This window comes from Pagrus pagrus (assembly GCF_965226575.1).
Source record: "Pagrus pagrus genome assembly, chromosome: 2".
Lineage (NCBI taxonomy): Eukaryota > Metazoa > Chordata > Actinopteri > Spariformes > Sparidae > Pagrus > Pagrus pagrus.
Genome location: NC_140186.1, coordinates 9,885,017 through 9,898,902, shown reverse-complemented (window position 1 = coordinate 9,898,902; position 13,886 = coordinate 9,885,017). Strand labels below are relative to the sequence as shown.

The 13,886-nt window shown below is 41.2% G+C and overlaps 2 protein-coding genes across 15 annotated transcripts in view; one reads left to right on the top strand and one right to left on the bottom strand.

Annotated features, from left to right (window-relative positions):
* The first annotated feature begins 3,042 nt into the window (after positions 1-3,042).
* tma16 (translation machinery associated 16 homolog) lies at positions 3,043-5,932 on the top strand. The gene is made up of 7 exons (XM_084372278.1): positions 3,043-3,115; positions 3,232-3,335; positions 3,988-4,025; positions 4,135-4,219; positions 4,346-4,494; positions 4,582-4,624; positions 5,089-5,932. The coding sequence occupies exons 1-7, from the start codon at positions 3,047-3,049 to the stop codon at positions 5,264-5,266; spliced, it is 666 nt and encodes a 221-aa protein (XP_084228404.1). The 5' UTR covers positions 3,043-3,046; the 3' UTR covers positions 5,267-5,932.
* Positions 5,465-13,886, bottom strand: part of marchf1 (membrane-associated ring finger (C3HC4) 1) — a 33,452-nt gene continuing 25,030 nt past the window's right edge. For 12 of the 14 annotated variants that reach the window (XM_084372166.1, XM_084372173.1, XM_084372177.1 and 9 more), the window contains 7 exons: positions 13,414-13,464; positions 12,594-12,667; positions 10,238-11,044; positions 9,846-10,026; positions 9,562-9,706; positions 7,272-7,316; positions 5,465-7,184 (listed from right to left, as the gene is read on the bottom strand). In XM_084372166.1, coding sequence (XP_084228292.1) covers positions 6,859-7,184; positions 7,272-7,316; positions 9,562-9,706; positions 9,846-10,026; positions 10,238-11,044; positions 12,594-12,667; positions 13,414-13,464 — 1,629 coding nt within the window. In that variant the 3' untranslated portion in view covers positions 5,465-6,858. The remainder of the gene's footprint in view (positions 7,185-7,271; positions 7,317-9,561; positions 9,707-9,845; positions 10,027-10,237; positions 11,045-12,593; positions 12,668-13,413; positions 13,465-13,886) is intronic. The other 2 variants (XM_084372169.1, XM_084372170.1) reach the window with 2 other exon arrangements.

Below are 13,886 nucleotides of genomic sequence, written 5' to 3'. Positions count from 1 at the left end.
GTTATTGAGAGTTTGATCGAGTTTATTCGAGTTACTTGTGAGTTTGAGCTCCGAACAGCCACAATATACTTCACTGTACATTAACCGCAAGATAGCGAGCAACGGCAGGTTTGACATTAGCTTCTGACCAAAGTCAGCACTCACCAGATACTCCGGTTCTTTCTGTCCTACAGTGTTTTCTCTTTTTACTGTATCCTCTCTGTACATTTATGAAGTAAAGCACATTTCCCCTCCACTCAGCAGTCAAATAAGAGAGCTACAGCAGATCACAGTGGATTTTGGCAGCCCCGCACTCGCTAATGCAGAGGTAGGGAAGCAAAAGAGAAGATAAACCAACATTTTATCCCAAAAGTTTAAAAAACAAACCCTTTGCTCACCTGGACTCTGGGTGTTTACTCCTCCAGAGCTCGCCAGCTCCACCAGCTGTCTGCAGTTAATGCTAAATGACAATCACGGCATCTGTCTCTCCACTCCGGTCTGTTAGCACAATAAGCTGCACAGCAAGCCGTATCATTTGTCCCATATTTGCATTAAAATGTATTCAAAATGCATCAACACCATAAATACGGCAGAGATGTGAAGATCAGTGACTCAAGTTAGCTGAGGTGAAGCAGAGCAGACAGCTCGAGGGTAGCTGTCACTCAAAGTATGCATAACTTTAAGCCTTAATATAATTTAAAGGAGTGAGTTATATAACATTCAACCCCGTACAGTTGTCATGTAGGGATAAATTAGGTAAAGAGACCATTACTGTTTTTTGTACCATGCTGGTAACATGTTTAATTATGCTGTGAAGTTTTAACATGGGCTCTTTTAGGGATTGACTCGCTTTTGGCGCTATCCTCAAGTGGCAATTTGAGGAACTGCAATATTTGAGACTTGGTTTGCTTCATGTCTCAGCCCGGAGGTTTCCACTTGACTCACACACCTGTACGTAAACTTCTGAATACGCTGACTTATTTGGAATAAACATAATCATGAAATAAACACTGGAAATATTTATGACGAAGGCTGATGTTTTTCTGGAGAACCTGTTTCACACTCGAGAGACAAGATAGCTCATACAGTGTGAGTTTAGTATCTGTGCCCGCTGCTCCCTCAAAAGACTTTATCTGTCTGAGTCATCCGATCTGAGTCAGGCTGTTAAAGGTGTAACTCACCTCTGTTGACACACACTTTTCCTTTATTGAGTTTGATTGACTACTTATTCTTCCTCCTTAGAAGTTTTTTTTTTTTGCTCTACTGTTGAGAAATCTGTCTACACGTCCTGTTACACATATGAAAAGTGAAGCCAGACACACACTTTATTGCCAAAAGTAGAATGACACCTGAACATAAAACCATTGTGTGATTGTTCAACATCCTACAACCACAGACGTCAATCTGCTCTTGCTTAATAACCTCCACGCTTCTGGGTGGGCTCTCCACTAGATTTAGGAACCTGACTGCAGGTATTTTCTCCATTCAGCCACACGAGCATTAGAGTTCAAAGATTCAGATCAAATTCAAATTACAAATTTGGACTGCTTTAGTTACTGACATTTCCTGATTTCAAAACGATACTAAAAGCAAAGCAGGACTTGTTCCCCGGCCTCATATCTGATCTTATTAACAAATGAACCAAGCAATTCCTGAGGTGCTGGAGGAACCTGACTGGTCTCAACTGGCCCCACTGAAGCAGCTGGAACCAGACTGATCAGTATCGTCTCAGTGCACACATGTAGAGTGAGATGGTACTTTTACTCATTCATGTGGTGTTTTATTCAGCAGGAAATGTAGAAGAAACAGGCAGACAGGTGCAGTTCAATGATTTATTGAACATAAATGAGCTTCCAGGCAGGTGTTGGCAGGTATGCAGATACAGGCACTGACTGGCTAACCAGCTGACAGGGAGGCAGATACAGTACAGGAACAGGTAAAGAAGCAGGGTCGGGTTTGTGGTTGCACAAACTACAAACCACATCACAACTAGAACGAACTGGCAAAGGAACAAAGGGCTGCCAAATCTAGTGAGGGACTAATGAGGAAAGTGAGAACAGGTGAGCAGGTAAATAAAGAAGTTTGAGGGCATCTGGTGGACAGGTAGGGAATGACAATGAATGAGGCAGAATGTGACACTAACAGTTGTCCTATTGTGGGTGCGTTGTTTTTCTTTTTACTATAGTACGCGCTGCAGCTGCCCTTAAAAAATAGTCTATACTTTTGCATGCAGTATGCATACCATTGGGACATACTACTTTGTCATGACAGTGCACCTTTAACTTTGGCCCTATTGCTCCTATATCCGTTGCAGCATAGTACTGCCACTGCCATTTATAAATAAATATTTATATTTTTTACTGCTCAGAGGATTGTGGGTCAGAAGCCAGAAAAGCATGCTGGCTTGCATACTGCAAAATGTGACCGGATGTAGTAGGACACCCTGGTATTTTTGGCATACTGCATTTCACATACTTCATATTGGGACATACTAAATATTTTTCCTTTGTCCTAAATAGTATGGTAGTATGGTTTTGTCTCATAGTGGTCATCTCAATTTTGATAATTTCCTCATTTTCCTCATTTTATTCATAATGTCTATTTGTACTCGGAATTTCAAAATCTAAAAGTTACTTTGAAAAATGTGAGTTTTTTTATTTGAACTATATAGAGATAGATGTTTTTTTAAAATACCCCAATTTGGATTCAATTTTATTTCAATTTTGTCCTTAAAATTGATTCCCTTGACATAGCTACAGCTAAAACAACGACAAAGCTGAATAACCTAAGGAACAAATAAACATTTAATTATGATGTACATATAAATAGTAGAAAAAGATTCCCTTTATTTTACCTAAAGCAACAATGAAAAACAACATGAAATATCTGTATACAAGTCGAATTGTTTCTGAAAGTCGTAAACAACCCAAGTTGAGTGATGGATGCTTTTATTCACACAATAAAATCTTTATAAAGCCATCTAAACATTTCAAGATTTATAACTTTAACCGTTTAGAATTACAGGAACCAATGTCATTTTCTCTGCGACACATCCGGACAAAATCTGATGACGGACCATACCACTTCCGGTCTAGTTGTCAACAGAGGAGCAGCACGCGTGTTTTCAGCTAAAATGGTAAGGCTGCTGGTCTGTCAGTATTATTGAAACGATCCCAGTTGTTTTAATCGCCAGATAAATAATTGTTTCAACGCTTTAAAGTCATCGTTTTGTTTCCTGCTTGTATTTTTCAGCCGAAGGCTCAGAAAGGAAAACCTGCGGAGAAAGTTGTTCACCCGTACAGCAGGAAAGCTGCTTACCTCGCCCGAGAAGAAATCAGACTGAAGAAGAAAGAAAGGTGCGTGAATAAGAAATAAAACACGGCGACAGCAAAGCTGCAGCACGTTAGCTGAGTTAGGTTTGAGTACAACTGACTTTAAACCGAAATATATATTCAGTCACATTCAAATGACTGTAAAGCAGCGTGCAGGTCACCAGATACTTCACAGACCTAAAGGATAAAAATAAATCAGAGATCAAAGTGGTATTCTCTTATTTAGTTTTTAATAAAAACACACTTGATTAACCACACACAAAACAGGGCTGAAAAAAATGCTAAGCTATAGTATACTATGTAGTTTTGGATAAGAAATTAAACTCAGAATTTTAATATTTACAATATTAATGAGGAAATAATACAAACTTAATATTTATTTTTCCATAGCTGAATAAACAAGCTGTTCTCAGAGGAGAATAAGGTTCCCAGAACACTGTTTGAAACTAGAAAGGTGGCAGGGTCCGCCAAAATATAAACAAAGTAAAACAGCTTGTTTATTCAGTCGTGAAAACAAAGAGAGTTTGTTTATTTAGATAACAAATCAGTCAATGAAGATCTTTCTCTTCTGATTAAAATGTCTTACCCCAAACTATATATAGCACCTTTAACATCCTTGCTTAACACACCGTTCACTCAGATTACTTTCATTTATTTGGTTTCTCTTACGTTGCAGGCAGAAGAATGACAAAGCAACACGTCTGAGCGGCATTGGTAAGCTTGTTTATCATTGATATCATACACACTTGCTGGCTGTGTGGATCCAGTCACTTTCCTTTAAACACTGTTTCTTCCTGTTGTTTGACTGTCTCTGGACTCCCAGGTGAGAAGCTGTTATGGTTTCAGGGACAGTTGGATCCAGATAAGACCACTTACACCAGGAAAGACGCCTGTGACATCATTGAAAGGTCAAAGATGGGGATCATGTTAATGTTTTTCAAATTGCAATTGTTATTGTATTAGGGAAGCCTTTTTTGTGGCATCTTAATGTTCAGTGAGCTTGTGTGTTTTTTTTTTTTTTTATGTACGTGCAGGTACCTCCAGAGGTTTGACTCTGAACTTGAGCAGATTGAGCTGATGAACGGGATCAAAGGTCGGCAGGGTCGTCTCCACGGCGCCAGAGAGGCCGTCATCAAACAGACCATCGAGAGAGAGAGCGCGCAGTATGAGGGCAGCGGATTCGGTGAGTCCTCATCGTATAAATACATACACATATGTTCTAAACATGGACGCAGCCAGCAAATACTTAAGTGTTTTGTCGTCTTCACAGAGATCCCAGACATCATCAATGGAAAGCATCTGAAAACATTCAGGTGGGTGGAAGTAGAGCTTTAATCTTCTGTTCTACAAATTGTGTATTTGAGAAGTGGCTGTAATTATTGTGATCGTGCAAATTACAGCTGGGGTTTGTCTGGTTGGATAAACCAGCAAGAGTAAGCTTGAGTTTGAATGTAGCGACCTGAAAAAAATACCATCCTCTTCCTTCGTCCAAGGAGATGTTCTTTCAAAGAATTTCAACAAGTGTAACAGAAGATGCTTCTAAAACCTTCTAAAGACCTATCCTAGCTATATAAGATGAGCCTTGGTAGTCTTTGACTTTGCACTATATGGCATTATATTATTGCATCCAGTCCAAATACCAAATGGGTAAAAAAAAAATGCCTAAAAATACTGACATACCTTACAGTTTACAGGATTTGCACATAGGACATGTCAGGAATCATTAACGTCCTTACTGATAATGTTTGATGACATGTGTCGATCCTTTATTTCTTAGAGAGTGGACTGGTGATCTGAAGAAACTCCCAAACCTTAAACTGCGGAAGGTGTCTAACAAAGGTTTGGACACTAAGAATGAAGAAGAGGAGAAACATGAAGCAGAAGAGGAAAATGAGGACGATGAAGATGACTTGGATGATGAGCAGCTTGATGACATGGTGCTGATGTCGGACTAGAACTGAGGCTCAGTTACTGTGAAAGTCAGACTGGCCTTCAGCGAAGACACTCTATAGATAAACGTGTGTTTTTGTGCTTGTGTGCGAAAAATGCTGCAACTCCACGACTGTCCAGAAGATGGCGCCAAAGTCCCAGAGATGGAAAACAAAAATTTCATCAGTCTTGGCGTTGCTCAGTAACTCGACACCAGCCTGTGAGGGGTTCTACATTCATTGTTTATTGCACAAACAAATATGCATCGTGTGTAACCTGAATACTCCATTTTATCCAATCAGGGATAGAAAAAAGGTTTTGACAAAGATGTTTAGTGCTCTCGTGTGGCGGTGGATAATAGACAACATTTTCTGTGACTTGACAGTGACGCTGGTAGAAAACCAAATTAAGCCTTTATAAAAGTGGACAAGTGTAAACAACAGTCACCTTCAGTTGGTTGACTAGTCAGTCACTCACACAGTGTGTCAAGTCTAATGTAAAAACATTACCGGATGACGACCATGAAGCTCAACTTACATCAGTGTGTAAATGACAGGACCCGGCGGAGCAGGACCACGTGAAGCTGCAGACTGTCAAAAACATCATAAACAACTGGGATACTTGAGAGTTTCTATTTTAAGAAATAGTCAAAAGTTTCTATGATAGTAAATAAATTCAGCTTTTTCAAAACATTACATTTCTTGATCTCAGACTGACCTAAAGATGGGGTTTAAATAATTGTTCTCTACTCATCATTTCTGACTCTTTGGTGTCTGAAGACCTGATTGTCCAGAAGGAGAGTTAAGGCCTCAGTATGCTTCAAACAAAGCTGGATTGTCTTAACAGCATCTGAAATGGGGAAGTGGGTTTTGGTTAATTTTGCTTTCGATAAGCCAACACCCCTGAAATGGTAATTAACCAGTAAATTATTGAGAAAGACATGAAGTGAAATGTAAGATCCGGCACTGTCTGTGCCATTGTTTCCATTTCAATAATCACAACATCCGTATGATACCATGTTTAAGATGAGTGTAGTCATTTGGGAAATCTATGAACACTTTATTCTTAACACAAGCTTTTAACTGGCCTGACATACCAATCTAACGGTTGCCCGTGACAGTGTTAGAGTTGTTTTCTATCATGAAGGAGCAGAATATACATGCTAGTTGGCCGTCAGTCAGCCTTCGTCACTGCCAGTGTCATCTGAGGATCACCTGAAGCATACTGAGACCTTTAATAGCTTCCTCTAAGTGTTCACACCTTTAACTCGCGTCAGTGCAGTTTTAGAAAGTGCATACAGGAATAAAACTCAACATGTCACATAACTAAAGTCTGTACAAACCTCTCCTGCTGATGGCTTTATTTTCCTTTACATCTCCTCACCTTTTAGCCATTTTCTGGCCTCTTCCTTGCTTTGCCCTTCAGCCTTTCAGTTTTCCTCGATCACTGAAGGACTTAAGTTGTCCTCTGAGTCTCAAGTTCAGTAATCACAGGAGCTGAAATGAACAACACTAAAACACTGTACGAGTCTAATCACACCGTGCTCACAGCAGCTCGTGTTTTCTGATGAGCAGGGTGTGATTCAGGACGCTCTCCCTCTGTGCGGGAGGAGACTCAGTCAGACTGGGTTTCGTGACGGCGCCACTGCCGCCTCCACTGACATGTCAGAGTCCATCTGTGCGTCTGGAGCCAGGGCAGGGGCCGGACTGACGGGAACATCCACAGTCTCGTGCCTGCCATTGGTCAGGGCGCTGGTCCGGGCCTGAGAGTTGTGCAGGCCTTTCTCGGGGCAGTTCTGCACAGTGATGATGCGGTTGAAGGCCTTGAGGCGGCGCCACAGCTGCAGGTAGACTTTACACTGGATGTACATGAAGATGAGGCCGCCTGTGAAGCCTATGGCCACCACGATCAGCTTTGTCCAGAAGGGCCACTCCAGCACACCTGCTGGAAAAGCATACACAGGGCTGTTACAAGTCATCCCACAGGATGTGTGATGGATCATGATGGTGGCGCGTGCAGAACTGTGCTTACCCTGTTCCGAATAGTACTTCAGAAGAGAAACTCGCCAAAACTCTTCTGCAATCAAGAGTGAGTGTAATTTCTCTTTATTTCTATCATCTCTGATAAAGAACCTAGTATATTAATGTTTAGTACTATATATGAAGATTTAACCTACTGCTACTAATGTTTTCTGACTTTAGGTCCTACAGTATGAGAACGGCAACACAGATACACTATGATCACAGCACGACACACCACACCATCAACGAGCACAACAGAGAACACAGAGAAGCACTGAGGAGTCTAAAACTGTGGCTCAAATAAAATGAATGCTAGTGTGTGAACAGTCTGTAACCAGCAGGTACCTGATTTTAGTCTTTTTCATTGTTTTTTTAAGACCTGTCAAAGTGTCAGAACACTGAACTACCTGCTCCCGCAGAGAAAATTAACCCAATCATGTAATTTTCTAGAACACACTGCTAAGACTTTGGTTTCAGCATGTCTGTACAGTATGCAAATCGGTTTGAGATATGAAACTTTTCTTAAGTAGGTTGAGTCTCATTGACTCTTCAAAAACCTCTGTTTCTAAGATGCATGCTTTCCTTTGAGTTGATGTGAGTCTGAGAACTCTTGTCCTTGTGATGAACATGACTGTTCTCATGACATTTGCACATGCTGACATGTTGTTTTCTTGGTTTCATTTTTGAACAAAACACAGGAGCTTGTTTTTTTTTTTTTTTCAAATCTCAGTTGTTAGAAACAGTGTTTTCAAAACACGCCATCCTCGACTGTATTGGGATGTGATGATAATACGGTTAGGCCACAGTAGTTCCTGATTATCGGCCAATACCGATTTTTGGTGGCGATACTGATGTTCAGGAGTAAAAATTCTGATGTTGATATATCGGTCAATATACAATTACTTCTTTTGCAATGATCCCTCAAATGTGGTTGTCAAACACAACAACAACAACAAATTAACAGAGGCTGGACATTTTTACAGTTACACAGTAAACTTTTATTGTCTAAAGTGATATCAGTGTAGTGAAACACTTCATTGGGACTTCATTGGAAATTATTATAATTACCCAAACATCTTTTTCTGAATCATACTCTGAAACTCTTAATAAAAGTTTCCATAATGGAAAAACTATACGCCAACACCTGTGAATTATCTGCTAAAGGCCAATACAGGCCAACCGATATGTAGGTTGGACTCCAATAAATGGGTAATGGTTTCCTTTCATGGATCATCTATGTAAAAAAAAATTGCAAGTCTTGCAAGAAAGTAGATTTTCCAACCATTAACTGCTTGAAAAGTGGGAATTTTACTGAAAAATGTGCTCTCTTTTTTAATCAAATAGCTAAAACATGCAAAATGCCTTGATTCAATTATATGTTTTTATGGGCTGAAGGCCCAACATTATTTTAATCAATATATCTGCAAATCCAGTGAATGTGTCTTTTTAAAGGCATTTATGTAGCCTTTACTTTATTTCAAACCCACTGCACCTTTTCTCTCTTTTTAAAATCATTTTGAGATGACATTCAGTCTTTGTCCTGTATGTTAAACCCAGCACGACTAATTGGTTTGACTCGGATAAATGTGCAGTTCTTCAAGTGTTCACTCTAGAGCTAAACCTCTAACAGGTTGAGGGACACTTGGGGGTGACCATCACATCACAACACACATTTAACTAGTTTGATAGATAGAGACAACATGAAAAAAAATCACATCGCCAGAGACAGCAGGTGTAAATATCAGCAGGTAAAAGGGTTGTAAGGTACCACGTGGAGTGTTTGTCCACTGGGAGCACTACAGTGCAGTGTTTCAATCATCCTGTAGTGTTTGTATTCAGTGTTTTACCAGAATGTGTGGACAGACTGGGTTAAAATATTACTGCAGTTATAATAGTTGTAATATAAATATTGAAAAAACTGGACAGCCCCAAAAAATCCAAACTTATAATTGAATACTACAAAGATTATTATTAACCTTTGAATTTTTATCATTTATATTTGTTTTTCTAATAAGTATATTTACTCTCATTCTAATTCTTCTTTACTACTCTGCATTTCACTGCAAGCAAATGTAAACAAAGCACAAACATTTATTGAGGTAGAAAATGTATCAACATGTTTGTACCTTTAGGTGAGACATGAATGAATGTGAAGAAAATAGCGTTTTAGGAAGCAAAACTCTGCACGGTACCTTTTAATCTGGATTTTAATAGTTTCATCAAAGCCAAAAGGGATCAAAAGTTTAAAAATTTGACTCTGCGTGTCTCTGGTATTGAGGGCGATGGGGGAAATTACTGACCGTTCTTCCCGAGTCTGATCTCCTCCGCGGTTCTCTTGACCAGAACGTAGACTGACCACAACATACACACTATTGCTATCAGGTGAAACAACACTGAACAGAAGATCTTCCTCCTCTCGCCCTTCGTCATGTTTAGCTTCTCCCACTGGAGGACAGAGGGACGGAGATGGAGAGGGGATGAGAAGCAACAACAAACTGTGGTTGTCATTACAGCCTGACACTCCTGCCTGGAGGAGTAGATCCCAGTTCAAAGCTTTGAATTAGATTTATGAGCGTGTGCCTACCTTGCGTAGAGGTTTGAGCTTCGTCTCCATGACGAAGTCAAACTTGCAGAGTTCACAGCAGCGCGTGTCTGACGATTTGATCCACTGGTTGAGACAGGCCTGGTGGACGAAGCTCAGGCTCCCCGTGCAGCGACAAGGCATTATCAGCGGGCACTCGTCATCCCCCTCACAGTGGCAGATCCTACACACACACACACACACAGAATATACACACAGCATACACACATCAGAACAGGTGACGGGTTTTGGGTATCTTTTGCATCCTGGACGCTGAAGTTGTAAAATTATTTATCTCTCACCGTTCACTACAGTCCTTTTTCTGAACGAAATAAGGTCCAACTGGGGATACTAGAAGGAGAGGCATCTCTACGGGCTCACTATCGCACACTTACCTGCAGACCTCCAGCTCAGAGTCATCAGAGCAGAGCCGTGGTATGCCTCCATTCATGCCGCAGTATGTCTGTGGTGTGGGCACTGACATGTCCCCACTGCCTGACCCCTTCTCCTGGTATCTCTTGGTGATGAGCTCCTCAGCGTCCTCTGCCAACGATGAGCTGCCTGAGCTGCAAGACTTGTAGCTCTTCTCCTTATCTCTGCTCTGCTCTTCCTTCGACGAAAGGTGGCTGTCTCTCTTCGAGGCTCTGCTGCTATGCCGCTTCTTAAGGCCTCCGCTGTCCTCCACCGGGGGCTGGTTCTCCTTCCCCTCATCCGAGCCCACCGACTGCAGCTCCATGATCTCTGCTTTGTCTTCCCCTCCTCTACCCCCATTCGTCACCTCTCTTTCTCGGCTGCTTCCGCTGCGGCGGCGCCCTCTTCGGGCCTTCTCTTTGCTCCAGCTGCGGGCCTTGCGCCACGCCTCATCCTCTGAGGTGGAGTCGGACTGGGGAGCCTCCGTGCAGCGGAGGCGAGGTGGGAGCTCTCTCCGGTTCTTGGAGGAGCGCTCCCTCTTTTCCCCGCGCTCACTGCGGTCAGAGCTGAGGCTGCGGTCGGTCTGCTCCTGTTTGGCGTTGGTTTCCACGCAGTCGATGGTGGTGCAGCTGCTCCTCTTGCGGCGGTGGCGGCGCTTCACCTGCTTCTTCTGGGACTGAGCTGATGAGCCCAGAGCTGTGCTGGTGACTGTCATCACAGAGGTGTGTGTGTGCTTGTCATGTGTGTGCAACTCAGAAGCATCCTCCTCTACAAGGGTCGGCTGGCCAGAACTGAACACGGACACACACACACACACACACACACACACACACACACACACACAAACACACAGAGATGGAGATGTGTAAAAATAAAGTGAAATGAAATGGAGAAGACATGAACGTGACAACATTAAGATAAGTTTTGAGCTATCTGTATCCAAAGTTTTTGCATTCACCTTAATACAATGAAAGTAAATTGGCTTTTTTTTGTGGTGTTCCCATTTTGGAAATATTACTTCTTTTTTTAAAGCAACAGCTCTTTCCAGAATCTACAGTATGTCCCTGTTACTCTTGAAAATCCACCGGCCTCACAGAGACTATCTCTATAGAGTACCATTGTTTCTAGAAATATGTTCTAAGCAGCATAAACCAAATTACATTCAAATACATTGTAATTAAGTGAAGGAAAGACTATAAATAAAACTGAATCTGCATTGCTAGACACAACTTATATGTATATTTCATATATTTTTTGTAATTCTGGTGAATCAACTTTTAAATTGCCTGAGAACGGTATCATCCAGAGCTGACTGATACCGGGATAATATAAACCTGACTCATGGGCTTTTTGACCAATTTTCTTATATCAGTCCTTCAAAAAAAATATTTCAAAAATGCATACATTCTGATTCTTTTCTGATATTTTTTGTTAATTAACTTGTGTGGCCTGCCCTCTTCCAAGTCACCAGGAGGTCGTGTGGCTCCGGCATCACTTTGTGATGCCCTGGCCTGCTTAGTCGTCCTCCCGGATCCACACTCTCAACATTTATTTTGTATAACTACTTGTATCAAATATTTTGGCATTGAAATCTGTATATCATGTGATTTTGTTGGTCTGTTCTGCACACGAACTAACAGAAAGACCAGCTAATCGGAGCTTTGTTAGTGGGAGTGGGAAAGAAAAAAACAAGCATATTTTTCCAATCAATGTAAAAAACATTAACGGTTCCTGGAAACTCCCACCAGCTTCCGTGTTGACTGGATTTTATGTTGGCGGGACAGATATGTTCTTCTCTACTGATTGTTTAGGGAAAATGACAGAAAACGAGACATGACGTTTTGACGTGTAACTGAAAAATGAAGAGAAAACAAACGTAAGTTCAGTCTTTTTATCAAACTAGGTAATGAAATATGGAATGATTTGAGCATGCACATGACATATGGACGTCCACTCACTCCCACACATCATATGTGTCCATACTGCCATCAAATACAGCATCCTTCCAGCCTTGAGCCTGTCAGCATGACGACCTCACCACCAGTGGACATAACAAGCTGAAGGATCCTGTTTCTTCCTCTCATTGATTTCGCTATGGGAGCACCATTGGATTTCACCATCCATTTTAATTTTGTTAATGCCCTCGGGGTGCGGCAGAGCATGCTAATTGAATCTCCCACTCAGTGGAGGAGAAGCTTTAAACTGTGCATGTTAATATCACTGCGAGAGAACTGTGGCTGCAGTGCAGATGTTTGCAGATATTCTAGGGATGTATGTCTGGCACTTTCTGCCGAGGTTACTGTAATCCTGACTCATACAGAAAGAGACAGTTGTCTTTACCTGCATATGTCCTGAGAAGACGGGGTGATGGAGTTTCTTGAGGCTGTCGTTGGTCCTGCTGTAGAGTTGCTGGCCTTGAAACAACAAACAGACTCAAATTAGCTTCCATGCTGCAATGCAAGTACAACAATAATGATTATTATTGATGACGAATCATTAACAAAAATGATCTAAGAGCTGCATTAATAGAATATTTGACCATTAGGTGGTTAAACAATCCAAAAGAAGCAGACAAACATACAGCCCGAGACATATTACGGCCTTTCAAAGTTATAGATTACATGTGAGCAGAAAAAAATGTCCATGTACACACATCCAGCAGCCACAGAGAAACACTGGCATTAGTTTTGAGTCCAATGTTCACTATTTTTTGCTCCAGTTTGGCCTCCACCACCTCCTGAGAATGCGTAGAGGTCTGTGTAGATGTCTGTTTTGACATTCAACAGTTGTTGATTTTGTGTCTGTACTGATGTTAAAAATGTATCTGAAACTGGCGAGACTGACAAACAATTTGGTAAAAGATGCTAACAGACTCAAGTGACCTGTTGAGCTACATGTAATGATCCTTTGTGGGTTTACTACTTTGAACAACTGTTCCACATTATACACAGTCACTTTAATCATAATTAATACAAACAAATAATAATCAGAGCAGCTTAAAGCATCATATGTGTCTCGCGGGTCACACAACAGTGTGTGCTTGAAGCAACACTTCAGGCATTTGCACATCACACTCTGCTCGGATAACAGATCCTACCATACACTCTGAACTGTGACCTTGATATTGGCCCCTTTAAGCTCTCTGATACTCAGCGGTTACCTTGGAGATGTTGCTGGATCGACTCCCTGAGCGCCCAGGGCCTTTCCTCGCCTGTGGGGAGAAGGAGAGACAGAAAATCATTAGAGAACACAGTATGTGATGCTTTAATGGTACCTCGGAGGTGTATAGAGCAGAACATGAGATATGACAAGATATTAAAACAATATTTAAAACAATATGCAATTTTTATATTTTATATTTCAGTATCTTATTGTTTAGGACTTTATATATTTTATTCTTACTAACTCTTGTCGCACCATCTTTCTCTATTTAGATCTTGTTTATATTTACAGTGTGATATTTTCTATTCGAGGAGCAACTGTAACGTATGCTATTTCACTACAGCCATGTCAAAACAGGAGCTCATTCATCTCACTGCTGCAGAGCTGCAAACTGGGTCCAAACTCAACTTAATGTTCACCGGCCAAATGGCCTCTTAAAGTTCAAATTTTACCCATCAATCAAGAGGTTAA